Genomic DNA, 27,177 nt, shown 5'->3' on the forward strand with positions numbered 1-27,177 from the left:
ATAAACAGTATTTCATTTTATCTTACTGTACAATATGTAATTTTACATTCGGTTCTTGTATATCTTATGATATTTTCATGTACATAGAATTCTGCATTTACTTAGTCACTTACAACATTCGCTACATTATTTACCCCATTGCTTTATTTATTTCTGAGATACTGTTTATAGTTCACTTCATCTGCATTACTTGCACATTGGTCTTGCAACACAATCTTCACTATTTTATTTGACTCCATTCTACTTTGTTCTTCTTGCACTACTTTTATTTGTTTTACTGTTTTATGTCCTTTATGGTGTAGGAGCTTGAGTATTTGCATTACCCTTTCTACACTGTAGCTACTGCGCACATGACCATAAAGCCTTTGAATCTTTTAACACAATCTGTTAGGCTGCATGTGTTTAAATATAGATCCATTTACATGGCAGGCTTTCTTAAATGTATTAAGTCAGTTTTCGTGGCAGTACAATTATTCTGTTCCAGATGTGACTATTAAACTGATTTGTAAGTGCCTATATGTTCAGTGCATCTGTGTAGAAGTGCAACATTTTAGCTGTTCTCCACAGTATGTGCTTTTCAACCGGAGGTCTGCAATTTAACACGTTGAGATTCTCTCTGGTAAAGCAGTCATGCCTTCCTAAATGTAGATTCATATAAAATGCTACTTTTGCAGAATGTATTATCAAACATATTTGCGAGTGAAAAATTACAATAGTTTATTGGTTAATTTTGACAACACGTTTTATTGAAAATCTTACGAGCAGTCAGGGGGAAGCTATTTTTTAGATATGAACATACAGTATATATACTATATATAAAAAAACAGGCATATGTGAATTACAGAGGAGACAAAAATAGAACACATATTTCAATACAAAAAAGTTAGGATATCAATACTTTTGATTTAACTTGTTGATCCACATCAGTTGGACATCAGAGAGAGACTGCAGCTGCTCCTCCACTTAATCCAACGCTGTTACATATTTGCATATATTGCGTCATCCAAGTCGTCCTATATGGGAAAAAGATTAGCGCTCTCTTCTCTCATGCATGGAAATAATGAATGAGTGAATTTTCTTTTACATACCTCCATGTTGCCATATTCATGGTCATTGTCATAAGCGTTAGAGCAATTTACATCATCATAGCACCTCTCTTTTCTGAAGACAGAATGCAGAAAACACATTTAGCACATAAACTCCCAGAAGGCCACTTTATGTAACTTTTCGTTTTTACTGGGGTGAATGACCTTTTTGTTGCAGCATACACAGGGTGCGCCGCCGCCACATCCTCGTCTGCCTTCACAGAGCTAAGATGAAGTTCTCTTGTATCCTCAGACTTCCCCCTGCTGGCAGAAACCAGGTTTTAATTTATCTTCTCACACTTTTAACAACCGCTAAAACCCATGTCAACTGCTAAATGTATCCTAGGTTATCATGCCCTACACACATTCACAAACTGACCTTCATCTACCTGAGAGGATGTGGTTTGATTATGACATATTGTATAATGACAACATTTAGGACACATTCACAACGTGTACTGATAAACCCCTCAACATGCCCCAAATATATATATTGCTTTCTTGCTATTAAGCTGTTAAATCCACACTATCTACAGAATAATTGTTGTACGTGAAAGGAATCTTTTTCTGCATCAACTTACCATTTTTTAACAACTTTCACCGTTACAAAAATCATCACCAGAATCCCACCTGCTACCGAGGCGATGATGATATATAGATTCAGCATCTTACCTGTCCAAACAGAAACCATGTGTTGTCATTTTTCTCTTTCACAGTGTATGATTTACAGTCTTTATGAGTATGTCATGCACTTCTTCCTTACTGTTCACAGGTAGAGAGAGTGTGAGGTTGGCATTGCCCATTGTGTTGTTTGCCAGACAGCAGACAGCCACAGAAGATCCTAACTCTGCATGCAGAGTCCCGATGGTAACAGAGCCATGTTTCTCCACCTTGGTGCTTGGCAGGACTCTGTCAGGAAGCACAAAGTAGAGCATGCTGGGAGGCTTGGAATCCGAAATGCACACACACTTTACCATATCTCCCTCCGAGGTGCAGGAAGAGGCCTTCGCAATCTCAGGAGCATCTGTAAGCACAATACATTTAGTTATGAGCCAAACCTTTATCAGAATCAGAATCAGAAACAGGTTTATTACCAGACGTAAGTTTATACTTAAGAGGAATTTGACTAGGTGTCGTGGTGCATACATAAAAGTAAAACAACAATTAAAACACAAATAGAGAACTAGAAAAAATATTTAAAATAATACAAAATATAATCAAATATAAATATAACAGTATTTACATTGCAATGGAATTGAATATAAAAGAATAAAATATGGAATACAAATAAAAATCGGCCGTAATAAGAAAACAAAACAGATATTGTTGTACATTGTGTGCATTAATCCATCATCAGCATACCACTTTGTTTAAATAAAAAGTATATCCTTTATTATTTACTTACACAACACATTGAGCTGCACAGGGTTGGATTTGCCACTTCCTATTGTATTGATGGCAGTACAGTACAGGGCTCCTGTGTGTCTGGAGACTTTAAGCAGCGTGTAGTCATGTCCTTGATGCAGCTGGGCCCCCGTTTCATTATGCCACTGATAACTGGTGGCAGGAGGGTAGGCATCACTGGAGCATCTCAGCTGCACAGCTTCTCCCTCCTTTACTTCAGACTTGTGCTCAACCTTTACATTCACCGGAGCGTCTGCATGAAAACATACGAATAAGTCTTTATGATGCCATGGCAGAAAATTCCTGAAGCAAAGAATTGGAGGATTACAAAATATAGAAGAGATGGATGCACAAGAGCAGGGGTACTCAAACTTTTTTGTTAAAGGTCCACTTGTGAATGTTATACAAGGTCAATGGTCCGGATCAATGCCAGTAAAGTCTCCCCCCCGCCCCCATCCCCACCCCCGGAGTGGAGCAAAGAAACTGAAATTAAGAAGCAGTTTCGGCGCGCTATGCATGGCCCCCCCCCCCCCTTCAGGGGGTTTCCCGACATGTCATTGCAGTAAATTAAAGGGTGTTTCATGTTGTCGTTGCTGTGGACCTTCTTAATCTTTTTTAATGTTTTTTATTTTATTTTATTTAAATTTTGAAATTGTAACGTTTATTCTGGTTTGTTTTGTGTTTGTATCTTTTATTTTAAATGTATTTATTCATTTTATGTTTTGTGAGCTGAGCTGTGTGATTTTATATTTTATGTATCTCTCTGTACAGCACTTGGTCTGGAGGTTTTAAGCTATATTAATAAAGTTGGATTGGATTGGATTAATCTACTTTATTTGTGGGGCCCCTTCTGGTCCAAGCACTTGCCTGTCGCTAAACCCGCGCCCCTGTATACACACACACATTCAATACATGCATACAGTATGATGGTTTGAACTAGTGAGAGAAATGGCACTGTTTGTCTGTAGCCAATGCCTTGAACCTCGGCAAAAATGGCATTAGAAGCATTAGAAAGTCAAGGTAAACTTGCGGTTAACTTGCTGTCTGCAATGTGTGTCAGGCTCGCGCACACAAGTAAATATATATGCACGTTCATTCTCACAACGGGTCAGACACAAGAAAATATACATTAAAGGGGACCTATCATGCAAAAACAGATTTGCTGCCGATCTGATGTCAAATCGGCAGCGGACCCACAGAAAATTGCTATCAGAAACAATGCCTGACGTGTTTTGGACGTAATCTCGTCTTTGTTTACATTAGTAAGCCTCGCTAACACTCAGAGCTAACCTGTACTGTAGAGCACATGTGTTTAAAAAGCAGGAAATAAAAAAAGGAACTCACCATGTGATAAACCCGAAAGAGAAAAAGCATTTGAGATCCATACTGTTTCAGAAATAATCTTTGACGTGGTTTAAACAGGATGGCGTTTTATCACAGCAGAATTTAACTTTATCTCCGGTAGAATTCTGATCAGGCATTAGCTCCGCCTCCTCTTTTCTTTTTTTTCAAGCTAAGGACCCAAAATCCGTGTTTCTCTAACAGTGCTGCAAAAGAGGGGTTTGAGCAGTATGAGGGATGGCCACAATGGGTGATCTGTTTGGTATTTTAAGCAAAAAACTTCACAGACATGTTTTGTATAGGTATGGCCCTACAATATATGTTTCCAATATAGCATAATAGGTCCACTTTAATTTACATCAGAATCAGAAATTCTTTTTTTTTAATAATTTTCTTTTTTTACAATGGGACACAGGGCTCGGTCCGGATTGATTTGCATTTCGGTCCGGATCCGGACCTTGGTCTGGAGTTTGAGAAGCCCTGCACTAGAGGAAGAATTATAATTAATCCTGAAGGAAACATGAATCTCAGCTAATTTGACCGTTGTTGAGACATTTGATACAAAACTACAAATGTCAACCTCATGGTGGCACTAGAGGAAAAGTCACAGGATCACCAAAGTCAGTATGCTCTGCTCTGGGGACAATGTATGCCTATACAAAATGACATGGCAATCCATCCAATATTTGTCAAGATAATTTTTTCTTTGAAAAAAATCATATTAAAGATGGACAGAATTTGCTCTCCTTCGTGTAGCCAGCACATCATCCCAAGTAAAAAATGGTATTTGACAGCACAATGCTCTTTTTCCACGGCAGATGAATACATGATGACTGATACTCCTCTGACAGTGACTAAACCTGCTTTTCAAAGCTTTAAAGTTGTATTTGAATATATGTACAGTATGCTGGTAAAACAGCTTCTACACTGGGTAAGAAAAACATGAATCATCTCACTACAATTTCTTTCCACTTTTTGTCCTTGGTTGTCTCTGTTCTCTTCATGGGTGCTTCCCATTAATTTTATTACAGTTTTCATATTAATGCAAATGCTTTGTACCATGTTTGGTACTGTAAAATAAATGGAATACCTGGTTTATCAAAGCATTGCTGTATAAGAGTAGGTCTCACTTATGAACTAAGTTTAAAGTGTTAACATCTTGTGTTAGAGCCACTATTTTTGTTTTGATAAGAAAGGCCACCTAATCGTGATGTCTGTAGTCAACCAAAGTACAAAAGACTACAATTCCCACGGCGCCTCCTCTAAAGTGACAGTGATGGGCAACCTGTTAGAAAGACGCCTTCGAGGCACAGTTTTTAACCGTTCAATTACCCTTTACGTTTTCATGTTATATAAGCCTTAACAAGAAAGAAAGCAAGAAAGAATACCTAAGTTGTTTGTTATATTTATTTGTTTTGACTATTGTAAAAGCCTATTTTCTTTGTTACATGTTTGTTATTTTATTTTTGAGCAAACCCATTGCATAATATCATCCAAACCATCGGAGGCCAAGCAACTCATCAACTGTAAGTAACACAAAGATAAAGGAAAGAAAACGAGTAAAACATGTCTGTTTAACACGTCTAGTGGCTTGATAGTAAAATAAGGAAGGGAGCCACGACACCTTGATTGTAGACACGGCCCTACTCACGTTTCACTTTGAGGGTCCTGGATGTTTTGTGATGCTGCCCCCCCTTGTATGTGACCGTGCACTGTACAGGCTTGTTGTGGTCAGCGCTGGTCGTTTGAAATGTCAGAGTAGATGTGGCTGACCACTGGCCATCTTCAAGCTGCTGGGGTTGGACATGTTCCTCCCCAGAGTGACTCCAGGTGAAGACGGGAGGAGAGGTTGGGCAGGAGTGAGACACAGAGCAGGATGCAGACACACTGTGCCCCTCTTTCACCTCCTCTTTCATAGAGAACCCGATGGTATCAAGTTCACCTGTACCAAGGAGAAAGTTATTGATAATGGCAATGGCAAAGATCATAAGGTACAGTATTTCTGGTAAGGTAAAGCTCTTTGTCTGCGGGGCTGTTCAAAACTGTGTTATCCTTTTATGTGTATTGCCTCACTTGCTTTGAATTAAGGGATTTGGAATCACTTTAGATAGCAAAAATACAAAATAATCTTGAAATTCCCAAATCACTCAACACATGAAAAGAGGACTGTGGGGTAAAGGATAGTAGATGGATATTTACTCTTTTATTAAGAACGTGCCAGTTGTTCTTACATGGGTTGTTATGATCTATGCCATGTCTTGCCCTCATTCAGATTTGGTCAAATATAACAATGCTAGAGTAGAGTTAGGGTAAGGTTAAGAAAAAACATTTCCCTCTAATAACACAAACATCTCGAAATTGGTGGCATTTGCCCTAATTCCATACATCTGTCAGTCCAGACAAAAACAGTTTCAATATGTTTCGATTGCTATTTACACAAATAAGGAAGTTGGAATCAGAGAGTTTTGAAGAATGGAAACCTAAAATGACCTCTGTTATCTATTGGTTGCGGCCTCTGTTGAGGTACCAGTTACATATTTAGCTTTCGAAGGCAATTTAAATAAAGTTTAGAAATGTGCTGGTCTTTTGGCACTAATGCAAAATGACTTCTTTAAAGTATGTCAATAACATAGAGAATGTAACAAAATGGCAAATTATCCTGTCTCCATTTGCGCTGATTGCAGTAAAACAGACTACTGGAAACATGCAGTAATTAATTTTGCTGTCATAGAAGTCTGGTGAAAGTTGTTAATAATACTTACTTATCATTGTGATAGAGACTGCGTTGTCTTTGTAAGAAAACCTTTCATAGTCAGTCATTTCGATCCTGAAATGAAAAGGCCCTTGGTCACTTTGTTGAAGTGGATCGATCTTCAGAGTGCAGATTTTCTGTCTGACGTCTCCCAGCAGCTCTGTCCGATTCCGATACTGTTGGATTATTTTGGACTTCTCTGGGTGATAGATGACCTGATGTGATGCCTCAGACCACATCCCAATGAATTCAGTGACCTTCTTGCCTGGATCTGGATATGAAAATGAGCAGGGGATCACCACACAGGATCCGGGTAGACCTTTGATTGAGGACGGCATCTTAATTGTCCAAGATGAGGCTTCAGTTTGAGTAACTGTAGTAAAATGCAGAAGATAATGTGAGGAATTGAAACAAAGAGAAGTTAGAGGCGAGAAGGACCTGTTATATAAATTACAAATATACCTGACTAATACATTATTGGAAAAAACTAAAAAGATAACAAAATAACAAAAAGAAAAAAAGCTGACTGATTGCACTTCTGAGCAGTGCAGTATAAATACTGGATATACATTGTAGAAAATGTACAGTACCTTTTAAGCAAAGGCCCACAAAAAAGAGGGTCCATGTGAAAGAGGCCATCTCGTCCTCCCTGAGACCGACCTGCAAATGAAGTGACAAATATTTTTCAAGTGCTACTGTTATTTCCCTGGGTAGGAGATGACTTCCCTAGTTTCCATTCCACTTCTTTTTTTTTTCATCACAGATACACGGTTTCTGTTCAGTCAGATGTATATTGCGGTTGTTTACAAATCATCATTTTTTTGTGGTCTGGACAAAGCCATTCAATTGTATATCTATATCGTTTTTAAATTGGTACATATAACTTTCTATGTGTGCTTATCACTGTGGTGCCTTCAAAAGCTCAACCCTTGGCTTTATCACAACATTTGCCAACCAGCTGGTCTCACTTCCTTTTTAGGGTTTTTGATATATTTTAGTAATCATAACTTCTCCAATTTTATTGTTGTGAGACATATTTCCCACTGTGTGAAACGTTGAGTCCTTGAAGTCACTGCCACCTATCAACAACTGTTACTATAGTACTATAAATATTAATGATATTGAATACCTCAGTCATATTTCCTTTAAACTTTTTTTCTAAGTATCGCGATCCCATAAAGCATTTAGTGTGCCAATGGGCCATTTGTTTTTAAAATAACTTTATTATGCACGCCACATTTGCCTAACAGTGGGGGGTGTCACTTTTTTAAATCATGGGTTTATGACAACATTTTTGGTTTTATTTTCTAATATATTATAATTCATTATTTGCAAAGGCTTTGTCTGCAAAACACAAAAAGCAGCAATAGAAATGGTTGCAGTGGTTAAACCGCATGGAAGAGCACAGTGTGCAATGACCACTTTTTAGCACTAAAAACTAATCAAGAGGCTTGGATAGTATCAGCTGGAAGGTTTAATGTATTTTTCACATGTTATAAATGGTTTGCTACAAAGGCATGACTTTAAAAAATACCTTGACAACAACGTGCTTGGATACTAAACAATTATATAAAATCCATGTTATACAGAGAGGAAACATTGTCCTGAATAGAAAGTGCAGATTAAAAGCAATGACAAGTAAGTTACTTAAAAAGCCATAGAACAGGAAAATTGCACTATACCTTGCATTTGTGTTTCACAGATGCAGAGACAGGATTTCCTTTGCATGGTTTAGCAGACACAACTTGATGAAGTGTGTCACGTGTGCAATTTTCTCACATTGTTATTATCTAAAACAATAAAACTCAACAGTTATTTGTAACTCAATCAGTTAGACTAGATGACAACCTTTGCAAAAAAAAAAAAAAGGAAACGTTTTTCCATTTGACAAAAATGAGACCTATCTCATGGAAATAAGCGATGCTTTATTTCCTGTTCACAGATTCACACCACAGGGTGGAAATGTGGCCCCTGAAATACCTCTCATGTTGCAGTACAGTGGTCGTTTGTGAGCTCTTCAAACATCACAGTTGAATGACCAGAAATACTTGCTGAGTTGGAGATTAAAATTGTCCACAGTAAATTCAGTCTTTCATGGACCTTGATCTCCAACAAAAGCCAGGTTATGCATTTCTCCCCTTATTGAATGAACGTTGTTGTTCTCTTGGAGAGCGAGGTCAACATAACGGATGCTGCGAGAGAGGTGGACTTTCTTCACAGATAAACTCTGCTTTCCTTTTATTCTCCATCTGTCCTCATCGCACTGTGTCAAGAAGCCGTTCAGCTTCAATGTGTCCTCTTTCTGGCAGGACAGTTTCCTGGGAGTGGAAGTGATGAAGCCGGTCGACCCTGAGTTACCCATGGCAAGATGAGCTCGATTTGGAATATCTGTGAATCCAAAAACAGAAAATGCACCAAAATTAAATGTTATATTCAACCAGAAATACAATGCAGAACTCTAGATTCTACACACATATATTTTTACCTGGTAACTGAGAGGATTATCCTGCTCGCCTCTAGTTTGTATGCTGTTCCAAAACTGAATGAGAGGTTGCCAGGTCTCTCCACTTTTAAGTCAGTCCTGCGGGGCAGACTGAAGGCCTTACAACATCTAAGGAGCCATTAATGTATTTCACAGGATGAGATTAAGCACAGTAACAATACAAGCTAATCACTGCTGATGAATGGATCTTGTGATAATTTTGTTTGAATCATTCAGTCAATCAATTGCTCGCAACTTCCTTCCAAAGAATGTTTACATTTCATCATGTTGAATGCCAGCTCAGATTTCATCACGAGTATCTAAGATGGAATTCTCTTTTTTTACGTTTCATCTCTTTACTGTTGGTGTACTTAATATAAAGTATACTCTAAGTATGAGAAATATGAGATGAAGTATACTTTTTGTGTGTTGATGAGTCTGTTTACATTATATCCAGGCCATTTCTTGTTTTTGAACTAAGAGCTCTGGCTGTCTTTTCATAGTAGTGTATATTTGTAATTCACTCGTTGTATTATTTTGTGTTTAAAATAAGAGGCAATGTCGTTGCTGAGGGAAAGTCCTTCTGCTGTTCATATGATACCAATAAGTGCCTGTCATGGAAAATGTAATCAAGATTTTCTCTCTGAATACACAACTTCAAGACATAAACAACGGCACAGATATGTTTTGCTGATCTTGAGCTATCTTGTTGTAAGGCAGAACCATAGAATTTGTTTTACTTTCCATCACATGTGGCGCCTAATACAGTTTGTTCCCTTTTTTTGTTTTAACCCCACTGTGAAATGTCTCAGGCTACTCTTAAACATTCCCCACCATCTGTCGACACAACTGAATGAGAACTGATAGTGCCAATTGTGTATTAAAAATAAATCCATGGCAGTTTAGTTATTACAATACTCTCCAAAAACAGGTTTCTCTGAAAGTCCGGTGTAGCAGCTACATGTACAGGAAGTGGAACATTTTTTTAAAGATATATTTAAAACACCCAAATGTAAAGAAAGAAGAAGCTTTTTATATATTCCTGTGGAACATTCGACAGACACACATAAACAAAACAGACATACAAATAAGTATTTATGTACAAAAGAGGTGTATAACTTGCACAATGTACCATTGATTGGGAAATACAAGTTCACATGACATTGAAGTTGTTGAAAAACGTTAAAGACTAAAAATAACCATTAGAATATTCAAACAAAACAGAAAAGGCCCTATAATCAAACAAAAAAGGTATTTATCGAGATAGGTAATGATAGTACAGGAGCAAATACCCCAAATTATTTGAGGTAGCCATAGAACTAATCAAAAATTAGTTTTTTTCATGAACTTAATATGTCTAGTTTTGTAATGAATGGTCAAATACAAATATTTTAGTGGCAAATCATTTATGGTTCATGTTTGGATTATCCCCATAAAAGAGTGAATGTGTAGGCATCTTCAAAGGACACAGTGTCTTCTTATCACATATATCTCTGGAAATAATAATCAGAATGTCACCAAATGTGGACTAGATGTTCATAGACAGGTTTTGCATACAATAAGGAAGAGTTAATTCATACCTGTGTCCATTTTTGTAATATATACACATGAAAACACATAAATCATAGGTGGGAATGGCAGGAAATAAAAAATCCAGGAGGTATGTATATTGTTTTCTGTCATTATTAAAGTAAAGAACAACAGAACAATGTTATAATTTTTTCACATGATTGAATTTAACATTTTGAAAGAATACATTTGGAAAACATTTAAGATGGATCATCATAATACATACTTTACAAATATGAGACATGTTGTGTCTCGACAAATGTGTTAGTTATGTTTATGTATTTTGTCTGTCATTTCCTGTTTCATACTTACCTCGTCTTTTATTTCAGGCCCTGTTTCTTCCTCCCCTTGTGTGTTTTTCCCACCATCATCAGTGTCTGCCCCTCCCCTGATTGTTTCCACCTGTTCCCACTCACCTCGTGAAATAGTCCTGTCTCTCCCCTGTCCTGTGTCAGTTCGTCTTGTTTGTTTCTCTGAATGGTCGTGCTAAGCCTCAGCTCAGAAAAGGATCGCTTTCACTCATGTCAGGTTTTGTTTTGTTTGTTAATTTTGTAGACTTACGTTTTTCTTAAGTTCTCTTTTTGTTATGTCTAGTTTTTTCCTCCTTTTGAGCGCCTTTTGTTATTTCCAACCTGTTAAGAGGGATTACCTGATCTGTGAAATCAAAATTACTTTTTTTTACATCCAAGACTTTGTCTCTGGGTCGTGCATTTGGGTTCATCAGTTTGTGTCGAGATCCTTACAAGACACACAGGAGTTCTCCTTATATGTACATGCTTCATGTAGTCTGCTGTTTTCAGTCATAGGAAAATGACATATTTTGTTTAAACTAAGCGACACGCCCAAAGCATTAGCGCTTCTTGCTCAGCTCTAACCAACTGGTAGCAGGGTTCAATGCTGAAGTGATTAGACCTGTTGGTCTGATACATGATGTGTGATGACTCGGCACATAGGTGTTACTTCTCACTTATATTCAAAGAATAGAGAAATGACATGCAATAATGTCCTTGTAGTCGACAAGACTGAAAAGAAAACATGCAATGCCGTATTTCCAGTATGAAGGGGACTCATTTCAGGTCGCTGTATACCTAAAACCGCCAACGGGTCAAATGTACCCGCTATTGATTTGCAAGGTACAATGTTCTTTTATTTATCATACAGAACAGTGAGTTTTGATCGCACAGGGATGACCTTTATACCAATATAATCTGTGGACTCTCAGCTTTTCATATGATATAGTTTGTGCAGATAGCATGAAGTATAAAATATCGCTAAGAGTGCTGATTTAAAGGCTTGGTATTAGACTTGTGTTTTGTTTAGGTACAAATCTCTCTATCTCTCTATCTATAACTATCTATCGATCCATCTGTAATGTTCTGTTCTATGGACATATAATTGTCTACATAAACAGACGACGCGGACTACTTCTCTCATTCTGAGTTTCCATCTTTATTCAACTGGCACGTAACCTGCACACATGCATTACGTCCTCAACGTGAGCTCAGTCATCCAAGATCTTGTATTCTCCAAGATGTTACATTATCTATAACTATATAACTATCTATCTCTCTCTCTCTCTCTCTCTCTATCAATCTATCTCTCTATCTATAAGGAACCGCAGTAGACAAAACGCGTTGCTATAGCAACACGTCATGTTTACGCTGCATTTTCTATGAGGTAAATATTACCCGCTGGCGGATATGGGTATAAATCGCAATTTATTTGGCGATTTTTTCAATCTGACTTCCTATTGACCATTTTTAACAACAGAGGGTGCTATATAACACACTTTCAGGAAAACTCACGGAGCGGGAGACTTTAATATGTTATGGGAAAAAAGTTACATACAATAAAAAAACAGCTGCGGGTAAAATGTAGCCGTTGGCGGTTCTAGTGTAAGTGAATTTTTCTTCACTGTAATTATATGCCAAATAAGTGCAAACTCGATAAAGCAGCCCAAAACATTTCCATTAGGAGCGTTAGCAAATAGCGCTGCGCAAACAAGGAAAGGAAAAAAAGCCGACAATTCCCTATTGTCAACACCTATGGGATTGGTTTTGTTTCACAAAGATAAAGCAACACTTTCTCAGAATCAAGCAAAACTAAGAGTTTAAGAGAAGAAAAAAACGCAGTCAAAAGAAATTTTAATTAAGAAAAATTAAACTATAAGTTGCAAACAAATCATTTGTGTAATCGTAACTATAAGTCTTGGTTCTTTGTTTTAACACATCTTTTTGTTTGCAGTTTTCTTTGCTTCTAAGTTCTTTCTCAATGATCAGACTTTTGATCTCGCTGCAGCTTTCTCGTTTACGCTCCCTCATTTTTTGTTTTCAATTCTGACACAAACTTCCCAGGTAGGCGGGACTTTCAGGGGTGCGTCCCCATTGGTACTCAGTTTTTGAGTGACAGCCCAGTCCTCCAGCGATTGTACAGTGCAGGCAGCTGCGGTGCGGCAGCTGAGCGTGGATAGAACACCCCCAGAATAACCAGTATTTCAATTATTATAATACTACAACTTGTAGTATTATAATAATTGAAATAGTGGTTCAAGATGAATAACTGGTTCCTCGATCAATACTTACATATATTTTCACTTGTAGTCTACAAGTGAAAATATATGTAAGTATTGATCGTTTGTGCTGTACTATATGGTCTGTTTCTTTATTGTGTTAGTTAAGTGAGAAGTAAAGAAAAGCTGTGTTATGAAAGTCAACTTTAGATAAATTTAGATCCATAACAATGCTAACTAAGTAGCCTAACAGCAGGGAGGGACAGTTAGTTACATAGCGAGCAGTGAGTGAGCGTTCAGACACCGGCGCACACACTCAAACGTACTCGTGTGCCTGACTCTACCAACAGGCTTTCATGATTATGTTTAGATATGCAAGTATAAGCCATGATAGCTTATTTTATTAACACGCTAGTTTGATGTAAAAATCAATGGAGGCTGAGTTTACTACTTCTCTTTGTAGGTAAACCTACCGTCCATGATGCCCCTGAGCTGTGTTTTATTTGTGAAATTCATATTTTTCATTTCCTAAAACATTTACTTTCCTCTCATATTAACAGTGTGGATCATGGTGTCCAGAGGTCTTATCCCGTTTTTTCACTTCCTCTGAGGGGACAGCACGGAGGGGGGGCATGAAGAAAGACCTGCACCGACCCATTACAGTATCCACACACACACACACACACACACACACACACACACACACACACACACACACACACACACACACACACACACACACACACACACACACACACACACACACACACACACACACACACACACACACACACACACACACACACACACACACACACACACACACACACACACACACACACACACACACACACACACACACACACACACACACACACACACACACACACACACACACACACACACACACACACACACACACTTTGTGTTGTATTATTGTAGAGAGGTTCCAGGTTGAATTGAGGCGGATATTTTTTATGTTCAGAGGTTGTTATGTTTAATATTCATGAGAATATTTGTCATTGATCAAATGATAATAAACAAACATTTGCATAAAGCATATTTGTCCACTCATATGCTGATAAGACTATTACAAAACCTAAAAAATATCCCTCTAAGGAACATTTAGAACAGATAAAAAATGTGCGATTAATTTGCGATTAAATATTTTAATCGACTGACAGCCCTAGTAATAATACTTGTGAAGGATTGAGCTCATTATTGGCCTGACTGGCCCCCCTAATTTGGTCTAAAAAAAGTCAATGATGATTGGGTGTCCAGCCCATATCAATAACATACCATACAGGCTAATGTGAGATTCAGAAATTAGTTTTAAAAACCATGTTTTCATGTTATAGTAGGCCTACCTTACATGAACCTGTTTGAAACCTTAATGACCCCATGATGTGATTATTTATATCTCAAAACCTTGAACAACTATATTTAGATGTTCATAAATATCTACTTTTATATATAAATACATGTGTAGCAGTTGGACAAACATAATTCATAGATCTCATTATTACCTTATATGTACTAAACAATTTAAAATAAAGTTTACTAAGCCCCCTTTTTGTTTTAATTTATTAATTAGTGTTAGGAAAATATCTCTCGACACCAGGTTGAGAATCAATGATTAGGTAACTAATTTATTCTTGAAAGAAGGAGCAGAGTTAAATCACATACAAAAGATATGGGTTAACTCACTCATGAGGTATGTTGCTCAACGGAGCAGGAAAAAACATCAGGCTTATATAGTCCAAAACACAGGAGATAACAACAAAGTCGTAAATGGAGGTGGCGCTAATACCAGCCGCGGGTGTCGGAAAGTCGGGTCATCTGCGATGGGTCATCTGCAGTGTTGGGACTAACTGTAACGAAATTACTTTTTGCGGTAACTAATAGCGTCACTAGTTACCTATTCCCATTAAGTAACGCCGTTATAGTTACTGTGATTTAAATGGGTGCGTTAATGCGTTACATCATGTGATGAAACTGAACCGAATCTCCCTGCCCATGTAACTTACAGGCGAACACAGCGATGTCCTTTCACAGCACCATGGAAAAGTGAAAGTAACCAGAGAGGAGTGATGATTGGTAAACGAGGGGTAACATTTCAGGGTAAACCAATCAGAGACAGAGTTGGGCGGGTCTTGCCTTATGGGGAAAATACACACACGAACAGTTGCTAATGCGCACACACACACACACACACACACACACACACACACACACACACACACACACACACACACACACACACACACACACACACACACACACACACACACACACACACACACACACACACACACACACACACACACACACACACACACACACACACACACACACACACACACACACACACACACACACACACACACACACACACCAGCTAGAGCAGCAGCGCATTTGCAACTTGGAAATATAACCACTATTTTCAATTTGTGGGGATAAAGGACGCAAAAAATATTACGGTAAAATGTAAACTGTGTGCAGGACAGAAAGCATTGTCCACATCGAAAAACAGCAATGCCAATCTCCTGAAGCACCCAAGTAATGTACATGGGGCTATAAAACTAGTCGCCAAAGACCCCACCGTCTCAACCACCGGCAGTGACCCAGATGGAGCAACACCATCTAAACAGCCAAAAAACGATCCTTTTAAATCGCACTTTTGTGTTTTATTGTTCCACTATTTTATAATGATAATTGCTACAATGATGGGGAGTTATATTTTCTCTTGTGCTACAGAAAAACACAAAAACTTGTATTTTTATTGTTATTATCTTTAAAGTAAAGTAACGTGTTACTTTTATAATTTAGTAACTAATAAAGTAACTAGTTACTTTTTTGAGAGCAGTAACTATAACTATTACTAGTTACTTTGTAAAAGTAACTTGCCCAACACTCATCTGTGACGTCTTCTGGACTTCCAGCAGTTGTGAGATAATGTAGGACACAACAAGTAGGCTATGGGCCTTTCTCACTTCGGTTAAATTGATTCCTTGCGTCAGGGCCGTATTCATGGAGTCAACATTGGGGGGGGACCAAAAATTCAATAAATATTTGAATACTAATTTCCTGCCACTCTAAAGGAAAATACATAAAAAATCACTAACACATTGGATACTTTAAAACCTGTTTAACCCCATGCCCCTGCCCGTGGGGGCAAAACACAACAATAGTCACGAAACTGAGAAGCATCCTCAATGTGGGTGGGACAATTTGACGGCGGGCGGGGGACCTAACCTCCTCTAGGGGGTCCGGGGGCATGCTCCCCCGGGAAGATTTTTTTTTTAAATGTTGAAGTTAAAAGCATCAATCTGGTGCACTTTGAGAGAAACATTAGGGACTAAATCTATGGATACATCTCAACAACACCCATGTGAAACAGAACTGAACAGATTTACTTTTTCTTTATGCATATTTTACAAATCACTCCCTTTTTAAACTGTAGTATGAGTTGGAATGATTTCATACCTGTTATTCTGTTATTCTCTTATTTTGTATAACTATAAAGATCATATAAAGGTGTGCCTTGGAAATACTTGTTTTGCATCAATCTTGATACAGGGTACTTATTATATGTTATAGTTTGGATTCCTAAATCTTTTAGTCTACTATCCCATCATTCAAGGGTGGTTTTCACAATAAGTAATGGTTTATTTTTTGCACGGACACTATCATTTACATTTTTTTACTATGTTCAAACTGAATTTACTTTAAAAACATCTATATTGATTCTGACTTTTTCTACATCCAACTCACAGGTTTATCATTGCTTTGAGAAAAAAGATTATTCATTTAACCATTTTTAGAAGCAAAGATATAGTCAATTGTTCTGCATCGCCCGTTGCCTTTTACTTTAGAAGCTGGCTTAAATTCCCACTCTCCTTCTGATCGCCTCGAAAAGCCAGACCTTGCCGCGCCAAGTACCTCACACCCTCAACAATCTTCATCAGATTTCTTCTTGCTTGTTGCTGCCGTCTTTCAAGCACGCGTGAAAGTTGCACATTAGCAGGCTCTGGCTCCTGAATCCTAGTCATCACAGCTAATTTGTGACACTGGCTGTGTTTATGCACACTAAATTTCTCCAGTGCCTTCTTCCAATTGTTATAACCAGTCTTCACAAACGCTGAATCTGCTTTTGACGCAAGCTTAGACTATTGTGCTGCAAAGTATTTAGCACAATAGAAACAGAGGACCCCTTTTACAGAGGGGCTGTAATGGAGCCATGTATGATCTTCAAACCACTTCTCCTGAAAGTAGAGTATTCTATTTGATAGGGTTTGACTGGGTATGACTTTCACATTTGGACGATTTGGGCAAAGTCCAAGCTCCTCCCCTTCCTTTCCTGTACCTTCATTTTCGCCTGCCTGGCTGCTCTCTCTCTCATTGTCAAACTCACTCTCCCTGCTTGATGGTATTATCTGAAATACATATGAGGAAGATCTCATCTTAAATTAACATTAACATTAGACTGCTATGTTGTCATTATTCTGTCTTAACCATCAATATAGCTCCTTTCTGACTTACCTCCATGTCACCAGCGCACACTCTCCCTGTCTGGTCGACATGCTCACATTCTCTCTCTCCGTCTCTCTCTTTACTCTGAACAAACCAGAGTGAACATGGAAGAAATATCAGTAAACTATTGACTAGAAAGACTGTTGATACACATTGTACATATGGGGGGACACAGGAGTCTGTACATTAAAGTGGACCTATCATGCTATATTTGAATAATATAGTGTAGGACCATACCTATATAAGGCATATTTATACTTTAAAAAACAAAACAAAAAAAACAGATCATGCATTTTAGCCATTCCTCATTTCGCTCAAATCAACACTGAGCCGGACATTTTGGATTCAATGAGAACAGCACCATATTTTGGCCTTTTAAATGTACTACAGCTTCTACAGCTTCTCCAGCGCTTTAGAACGGCAAAGCAAGTGGCTGTCTCCTCCTGATTGGTGGAGTTTGGCCAATAGCCGTAGCGCCACCGTCCTGACGTCAGGACGGTGCTCAATCTGGATCCGTTTTTTTCAGATCCGTTGCAGCCCCTTCTTTAGAGATTTGGGCACGGAGAAAAATAGAGAGGGTTGTGTTTTCTGACTCTTGGTGAGTTCCCTGACGCACCGGGGACACATATTCATGTTTAAAAGACGTACAAAGGTGCATTTTGCATGATAGGTCCCCTTTAACAATTAGACTGCTATGTTGACATTATTCTTAACCATCGTCTTAACCATCAATATAGCTCCTTTTGGCGTACCTCCATGTCACCAGCGCACACTCTCCCTGTATGGTCGCCATGCTCACATTCTCTCTCTCCCTCTCTCTCTTTACTCTGAACACACCAGAGTGAACATGGAAGAAATGTCAGTAAACTATTGACTAGAAAGACTGTTGATACACATTATACATGGGGGGACACAGGAGTCTGTACATTAACATTAGACTGCTATGTTGTCATTATTCTGTCTTAACCATCAATATAGCTCCTTTCTGACTTACCTCCATGTCACCAGCGCACACTCTCCCTGTCTGGTCGCCATGCTCACATTCTCTCTCTCCCTCTCCCTCTTTACTCTGAACACACCAGAGTGAACATGGAAGAAATATTATCAGTAAACAAGCTATCTGACTGGTAACAATACTCACTTTCTCACTGCTCTTAACTTACTTTTTTACTTTTCTGAGGCTGCCCAAAAAACTGTCTAATGTCACTGCCACCCTTCCTCTTGCTCATGCTTACAGCTTGACCTCTGCGATCTGCAGTTGCTGATGCGATGAACACGGGTCAGCAGCGCTGGATATAAGATAATTAAACATGTTTATTAGCAATTCTGAGCGTTCTAAACCCAGCACAAGCTATGATGCACACTGCAAACCTCCTGCGTGTGAGTATCTTTTAAATGCTTCTGACGATTATGAAATACTATTTCATAATAATTGTAGAGTATTTATTATTGAATTAATTCTGGCACCTTTGGTATTCCATAGGTGTCACAAATCAACGTTTTAAATATTTCCACACCCTACAAATTACAAAATAAAATAGAAATAATCCACATGAATAAATATCTATTGGATTACATCCAAAACGACACCGTCATTTTCCACATAGCTGACACTAGCCCGCCAAACCCTGGCTAACAACTGAAACCAGCTAGCCCACAGCTAGTTAGCTACTATTCCTGAAAAGTGCGGTTTTAACATCAGAACTACAAGTTACTTACACAAAGAAGCTAAACCGGAGGGTTCATTAACATTACCATTACGAAATAAAATAATATAGATTACTTTAGGGCTAACTAGAAAAGATACCAGAACTGATGGAGGGCAAATTAAAACACGACTGACCTGCTTGGAGCATCAAGCTAACTGAAGGTGGACTCAGACGTGCAACAGCGAAATACACCCCCGGGTACAAAATAAGGAACCAATTTACATATGAAAAGAAATATTATTTTGGTGAAGTTCACAATAACAGAAAATATAGATTTTCAAGTATACAATTAAACAAAATAAAGAAGTCATAGAATAGCAATTTTATTTTAATTTAAAAATTAAAAAAAAAATTGTTTTGCTATTTATTGGGTGGGACATTTTGAGTGTATCTGAATATTGGGGGGGATGTGTGTCCCCCAATGTATATGGTGAATACGGCCCTGCCTTGCGTCCCTCACTTGCTCGTTTCCCTGTGACTGGTCCCTCTCACCAGGGAAGCATGGAGGGACGCAAGGAAACCACGAGAAGCAGGGAAATTAGTTTTAAGAGCAATAGAGAGGCGAAGTCCCTCCCCTTCCGGGAGCCTCCATGGGACCCCGGAAGCGGAAAATTATACATTGAAGTCAATGGAGAGAGAAAAGTTATCTTTTGATCCCGTTTGAATTGTGCCACGAATGACACATATGATGTTTGTCAATCTTAAACAATCATTTCCATGCAAAAAAAGTCACAGTTTGTCGTAAAAATGCTGAAATATAAGACTATGAATAATACGCAACTAGAAAGACTACAAATCCCAAATGCATTCTGGGTCGCGTAAGTGATGTCATAGGCGATAATGCTCCAAGACTGGTTGTGACTCGCAAAGCAAAGAGGAAGAAGAAGACTGATTTATTCCCTCCAATAAATATAAGAGATTGCTCCAATAAATTCACTTTACAAGATGCCTGTGTGCTTTGTACGAGGTTGTAATCACAAAAGAGATCATACCACTTGCTCGTTCTATCGCTTCCCGTCTGATGAAAGGACCAGGAGTCGTTGGACCAAACATATCAGGTAATATACATGTTTTGCATGGAACATAGTCAAGTTAGCTACCTAGCTAGTAGCGAGCATGTTAGTTAGCATTATATTACATTACTTAGCCTTGTCATTTGTATTAGCCTTAACATGAAGTAAACCAAAATGTTAAACAGTAAGAGTAGTCATGATGGTAAGTATTTTGTGAAACATTTGAAGAGTAGCCTATCGCCCCCTCCACCAGGTGCTAAGGGGGCGGGAGGTAGGCTAACGCCACATTAGTATCAGCGATCTTTTCTACTTATGCTATCTGCACAAATGGTTAACATTGACCATTAAAAGATCAGGCAGTTCAGGGAGAGTCGAAGGAAGGAAGGCAGGCAGCTTTGCATGACATTCTTCTGGACGTGTTTCATTGTGATGATAGTGAGAGTGAGTCAATCTGTTTGTTGGAAAGACAGTAGTTGAGTGATTACTGAGAGAAAATTATTAAAAGAGATAATTATTCAGTGTTGTTACTTTAAAGTGTTGTTACTGACCTTTTTCTCTTTTATTTTCTTTACCTCACCTGTAACTGCTGAGACCCTGAGGAACATGCACACTGGTCTGACCTGCTCTGGTAACCTGATTTCCACTGTACGTAATAGTATTTGGTTATGGTATATTATTTATATACATCAAAGGCACAATGCACCCCTCAGAGACACACATGTATTGAGTGTGATATTTTGCATTGGTCATGTGAAATCATCTTTACACACTAGAAAACTGTAGGAGCGGCAACTTGTTTTGAAATTGAATTTTTAATATCCGATAATAAAGTTGATCTGTTTTCTTTATTCTTCTCTCTTCCCAGCTCCATCCATCACCATTCTCTGTTCCTGCCAGGTCCTGCTTGCTAATCAATGCTCATATGTTTTTTACACAATTACAAATAAAGTCAATGTATTGTATGACATTAAGTTGTGCTTCATTCTGAGTCAATAATAAATTCATTCTGCCTTCAGCTGCAAAATTATTGTGGACTGCACCGACATCCATGTAGCAGCCCCCCCCAGTAAGATGAACCAAGCAAAGCTGACATACTCAACATACAGCTGTGCTCTTAAGTTTACATGAATAATTTGTGAAATATTGGTAATAACAGGTTTAAATGATTATTAGTAATTAATTACTAGGACTCTCTTGAAAAAGAGATTTTTAATCTCAATGAGACCTATCCTGGTTAAATAAAGGTTAAATAAATAAATAAAAAATAAAAATTATATAATTTTCTCATCGTAGATGAGCAGACAGGGAGCAGATGAGAAAAGCAGAATATGCAGCTGCCATTTTCCACATGGAAAAGAGAAAGGGCCAAGTGTATTTGAGTGGACAAAAGAGAAATCCCAAATACGAAAAATAAAATTATACAATTTAGATATGTATACAAATAAATACATATCCTATATACACCATCATGTATAATGATGGTGTATGATGTAGAAGGAAGTGTGGTAGATAACAATTAAATATAGAGTTACATACAGATCCATGTTACAGCAAAAGATGGAATAACTAAGAAGCACACAGTATAATAATAATTACACGCAACAATTAAATAACTGCTCAGCATCTCCACCACAATCCCAATCTGCTGTGTCCGGTTTTCCTCCCCTCTGCATAACACCCCATCACACATACGAAACACAACGCAGAGTCCGAGGGTGTTAAGAGTATGTTTATTTAAATGTCCTCCTCTCTACTGGCCAACACAGGGAGCATATGCTGGGTGTAGAATTGTTCCAGGAGGAGGAGATTTCCATGCCATGCAGGGTCTTTGGGGATGGGGATGATGATCCCCTCCTTCGTGGTCCACAGTAGCAGAGACTCCGGTCTGTGATTTGCAGCTGTTATATAATATACAATACATTTTTTTGAAAAACATTTGATCAAAAAATAAGGATTTGGTCAGGATCTAGAGTCAGTGTGTAGTTTATTAATTAATCAATGCTCTCTACATTAGGAAAACACATACCAGTGTACCAGAGGGAGTCACACACAGCTGTGCCTAGATAACCAAACAAATTGACAACAGGGATGCAAACTCATCAGGTATGAAAAAGGTGACAAGGATCCGAGCCCCCTGACCCCACAGAATATCGGCTTTAAAATGAGGAATAACAGAGGATTTTAGCAGTCAGAACAACTAAAGCAGCAGTGTTAATATTAACAGAAACGCCATAGAGTCACATCTAATAGAAATATATAAAAAGCATTTATTTTAATTGTGTAGCAGTCAGTTTATAATTTTGGCAGCACTGTTGAGCATTTTGAAAATGTATTTTCAGGCCTCTGTGCAAGGCTTAGTCTTTCTATCTTTATAGCCACTGGTGTAAAGTAACTAAGTTCATAAACTCAACAAGTACTATACTTGGGCACAATTTTGAGATACTTGTACTTTACTTAAGTATTTCAATGTTTTGCTACTTTGTACTTCTACTCCACTACAGTTCAGAGGTAAATGGTGTACTTTTACTCCACTACATGTATGTAATACCTTTAGTTACTTTACAGATGTGGATGAATGATGTGAAATATAATCAAGTGTTAAATCAGACTTTAGTTCCACCTGGAGTAAATCCAAAAGCTACCTTGCAGTATACAAAGTCATTCAGACTAGCTGCACCTTTACCAGCTTTGAGAACACTTTCATGATCAATCATTATAAAACGTATCATATTATTCTGAAATGGACCAATCTGCAAAATGACTACTTTTACTGTCGCTACTTTCACTATATTTTGATAATAATACTTTTCTACTTTTACTTGAGGAACATTTGGAATGCAGGACTTTTACTGTAACAGAGTATTCCTACACTCTGGTACTTCTACTTTTACTCAAGTACAAGAACTGAGTACTTCTAATTTTAATCAATTACAAGATATATACTTATACCACCTCTGTTTATAGCCTATGAAAAAAACGATTAGAAAACGAAGGCTAAAGCTAACGTTAGCAGATAGTGACAATGTATGCTAGTTAGCTAGCTCAACGATAATATTGCGACGGGAAAAAAAAACTTTTCAGTGCACATCACGCTCTGCCGCTCCGACAGGGAGCTCTATTGTGAACACCTGAACGGCCCGTTCTAACAGCTGTTCACCAGCGGTCCAGTCTGTGCCACAGGGACTCCGGACGCACAGTTAATATTAACGAACGCACCGTAGGTAATGTAGCTGCTGAAGCTAGACCATCATCGCCGAGCAGCAGAGGCTTATTATACATCATGAGCAGAGCCGACAGGCAGGAAGACTCGAGCACACAGCTCGCGCTTCATTATAATATATGTAAAAAAAGCTCGCGGCCGCACATTAATCCGGGTCCCAGACCCCCTCCCATACCCAAAAAATATTTTTATTGCAGATCTACAGGAATCACAAAAACGACCTATTTTGGATTCAAAACGGAGAATTTCGCCGAAAGGTGACAAGTTTGCATCCCTGGACAAGATAACCAAAATCCTTGAATCTACACACAGCAAATAAACTCAAATGACACAACGAGATGTAAAAAGGAGATCACACATATAGTCGATATAGAACTGGCCGCTTCAATCTGAAGAGCAACTAAAACAAAACACGGGAGTGTATCTTGTTCTTGTGAACACTAATGTTATCCACAGCATACACAGACACCACAAAGTTCTTAAGGAGAAAACTAGTTTCTAAAACAAAACACGTTAGTGTACCTTGTTAGCTAGCTGACATTAACCTTAAACATTGCACTCATATTACTCACTGAAACCTTGTAAAGCCGGTCCCGCATGCTGGCTCTTACAGAACCGCTCCCTTTCGTGTATGTACAGCTCTCAACATGCCCAGACTTGTAGTGATTTTCACCTCGTTTTATACTTTTTCGCCTCATTCTGAAAGAAACAGGTGAAATTTACTAACGTGACAGCCATCTTTGTGATGGTGACGCGTATTGTGCGAGACCAGAGACCTGTAGTTCACTGAGCGGTTTCACACAAAAAAAATTGTAACTTCACAGTTTTACGACACATTTTTATTTTTTTGACTTGCAAAATGTTCTTTTAATTTGACAAACATCATATGTGTCATTCGTGGCACAATTCAAACGGGATCGAAAGATGACTTTTCTCTCTCCATTGACGTCAATGTATAATTTTCCGCTTCCGGGGTCCCATGGGTCGGAAGTAGATGGGCGGGACTTCGCCTCTCTATAGAGAGCCGCAGTGACGCGTCGTAAAACCCGGAAGTAAGTTAGCATTTTTAGCACTTCCGGTTCCTTCCTCAAAAAGCAATGCATTTTTTCCATAGGGTTTTGGAAAATAGCTCGAAATAAGGTCTGTGGTTGACACAAATTTAAGAGGTAATTGACGTTTTGTTCTACGACATTAAATACATCAGCAGTGACCCCACTGGGGATTTTTGAAGAGTTTACGTGTCTGAAAAACGATGGTTTTTACCGAGTGGCTGAATAGGACTACAGAAATTGTCGAGGCCGTTGTACGTCATTACGCCGAACACGTAAACACTCCCGCTAAGTTTGTTTTCCACTGTGTTCTGCTTGAAAGCAAGTACATGCATATCTTTAGTATCTGTATATATATATCTGACCATTAGAATCTGTATTTTTGAAATTGTCTTTTTTAACACCGTAGTTTGACAAATTATAGAACAATTAATTACCAGCATTTTCCAATTTTACTCAGCAGTTCGTTTCGTTAGCTAACGTTATCTAAAGCTAGCGCTACTAGTTAGCTACGCAATGGTTTGTTGCTTTGCTCCGGGTTGCAGCCACAGGTCTTCGCATGGAACGTGCTCGTTCTATCGTTTCCCGGCCAATGTTTCCCAAAGGAGAGTCTGGATTCGTGCTATGAGGTAAGCTGATGTTACATTTTTGTCCACGTCACGGTGAAATGTAAATGATGGGTAGTGACTGTATCGCCGTTTTAGAGATGGCGCTGCTGGAAAAGACCGCAACATAAGTAAAGATAATGAATACATCCTATTAAAACCTGTGTGGCTTATATGATAAGTCTAATTAGTACAAGCAGCATAACGTTTCACCATGTAACTAAAGATTGTAGTCAGGGAAATCAGTTTGACATATTGAACTAATAACAAATCACCTCTGGCTGGCAGAGAACGCTCTGCTCCATAGCTTCTCTTGGACGTAAAATCACATGTACATTTTACATTTATATTCAATTTAATATCCCATCCCTCACATACTTTTGTATATATAATAACTTATATTTTCTTTTTCTTTTTATGCTGCTGCAACACAAACATTTCCCAAATTGGGATCAATAAAGTAATATATTATCTTAATTAAGAAATATAACTATTATAATTACTGTAGCAGCTGACACATATTTTCAGTATGGATTAATCTCCCATTTATTTCTTTAGTTCAATTTTGATCTATAAAAATGTCAAAATAGTGAAAATGTTCACGAGACTTCAAAGTGCAAGGTTATATATTTAGGTGTTTTGCTTTAGCCTATGTACTGTATGTCTTAATGCTCTTATATGTGACGGTGTGACTTCCATGAAACTAATATTTTATATCTTCCCAACAGACGAGCTGACAGGAAGCCCAATGCCTGTTCCCGCATCTGCAGCTGTCATTTTCTTTTACAAAAGAGAAAAAGGCCTGTTTCATTTGAAGCACAGAATGTAGAAGAGCATTCCTACTGTCTGAGAGGGATAATTGATGGAATGGAGGAAGAAGCTGCGTGTCTAATGACTGATGAGGAAGCAGGTCCATCAACACAGGCGGCTGCTAATGAAGATCCTCAACCACTATCTGAGAATGCCGAGGAGCAAGCAACCACGGTAGAAGAAAAACTTCAATCTCAGCAAAGACACATAATGCAGCTAGAGATCCAGCTAGAGGAGTCCAAGGCAAAGCAGAGCTACTGCCGTGACAAGTATTCTGCCTCTCAGCTGAGTGAAAAGGTTCTTCGGATGGAGACAGGATTGCCAGATAGAGACACATTCAGTGCTGTGTGTGAGTATGTTGCTCGTTTTGAGGGTTCCATTACATACCCAGAAGGTTGGTTCCCCAAAGCACTGAGTCTTGAAGACCAAGTTTTCATGACCCTCATGAAACTGCGTCATAATTACACACACCTTCATCTGGCTGCACTCTTTCACTGTGGTGAAAGCACTGTCAGAAATGTGATTGTAACATTTATAGAGGTTCTCCACAAATGACTTTTTAAGGACATAATGAGTACTGTTCCCAGCCGGGAGAAAAATAAAACCAGCTTGCCTTCTTCATTTCGGCACATCCAAAACTGCAGAATGATAGTGGATTGTACGGACATCAAAATTGCTATCCCCAAGCAAATGGATATCCAGAAAGAGACCTACTCTGCTTACCGTGGCATGCACTCCTTCGAACTACTGCTCGGGGTAGCACCAAATGCTGTGATCACATACTGCAGCAAACTATACCCAGGATCAACAAGTGACAAAGAGATAGTAGGGGATTCTGGTGTTCTTCAGCATTTCAAACCTGGAGATCTGATATTGGCTGACAAGGGATTCTTAATCCAGAACATTCTTCCTGAAGGAGTCACTGTCAACATTCCCCCATTCCTCTGTCATGGCCAACTGACACACAGCGAAGCACAGGCTACAAAGCTTATCGCACAAAATAGGATTCACGTCGAGAGAGCAAATGCTCGTTTGAAAGAATTTAGGATCCTAAAGTTCATTCCATCTCACCTGAGGCCCTTTGTAGATAAACTGG

The 27,177-nt window shown here is 38.5% G+C and overlaps 2 protein-coding genes across 10 annotated transcripts; both read right to left on the minus strand.

Annotated features, from left to right (window-relative positions):
- Window positions 1–724: 724 nt before the first annotated feature.
- On the minus strand, window positions 725–25,124 carry LOC307046180 (B-cell receptor CD22). 3 transcript variants are annotated; one of them, XM_079692404.1, is made up of 10 exons: window positions 25,104–25,124; window positions 7,173–7,242; window positions 6,593–6,955; window positions 5,482–5,772; window positions 2,491–2,742; window positions 1,849–2,109; window positions 1,667–1,757; window positions 1,251–1,346; window positions 1,089–1,161; window positions 725–1,013 (listed from the first exon to the last, which is right to left on the minus strand). In XM_079692404.1, the coding sequence occupies exons 1-10, from the start codon at window positions 25,107–25,109 to the stop codon at window positions 978–980; spliced, it is 1,539 nt and encodes a 512-aa protein (XP_079548530.1). In that variant the 5' UTR covers window positions 25,110–25,124; the 3' UTR covers window positions 725–977. The 3 variants fall into 3 exon arrangements, with proteins under 3 accessions (XP_079548530.1, XP_079548529.1, XP_079548531.1); XM_079692403.1 differs by having other exon boundaries at window positions 1,251–1,349; XM_079692405.1 differs by lacking the exon at window positions 25,104–25,124 and adding an exon at window positions 8,265–8,352 and having other exon boundaries at window positions 1,251–1,349.
- LOC307046194 (uncharacterized protein) lies at window positions 8,039–19,545 on the minus strand. 7 transcript variants are annotated; one of them, XM_079692426.1, is made up of 7 exons: window positions 19,519–19,545; window positions 18,839–18,964; window positions 18,670–18,744; window positions 18,428–18,502; window positions 17,685–17,759; window positions 17,509–17,605; window positions 8,039–8,970 (listed from the first exon to the last, which is right to left on the minus strand). In XM_079692426.1, the coding sequence occupies exons 2-7, from the start codon at window positions 18,902–18,904 to the stop codon at window positions 8,675–8,677; spliced, it is 684 nt and encodes a 227-aa protein (XP_079548552.1). In that variant the 5' UTR covers window positions 18,905–18,964; window positions 19,519–19,545; the 3' UTR covers window positions 8,039–8,674. The 7 variants fall into 7 exon arrangements, 6 of the variants coding, with proteins under 6 accessions (XP_079548552.1, XP_079548551.1, XP_079548553.1 ...); XR_013810085.1 differs by lacking the exon at window positions 19,519–19,545 and adding an exon at window positions 9,068–9,193 and having other exon boundaries at window positions 8,832–8,970; window positions 17,509–17,578; window positions 18,839–19,277; XM_079692425.1 differs by lacking the exon at window positions 19,519–19,545 and having other exon boundaries at window positions 18,839–19,270.
- Window positions 25,125–27,177: the final 2,053 nt, after the last annotated feature.

Source organism: Notothenia rossii, assembly GCF_949606895.1.
Source record: "Notothenia rossii genome assembly, chromosome: 7".
Lineage (NCBI taxonomy): Eukaryota > Metazoa > Chordata > Actinopteri > Perciformes > Nototheniidae > Notothenia > Notothenia rossii.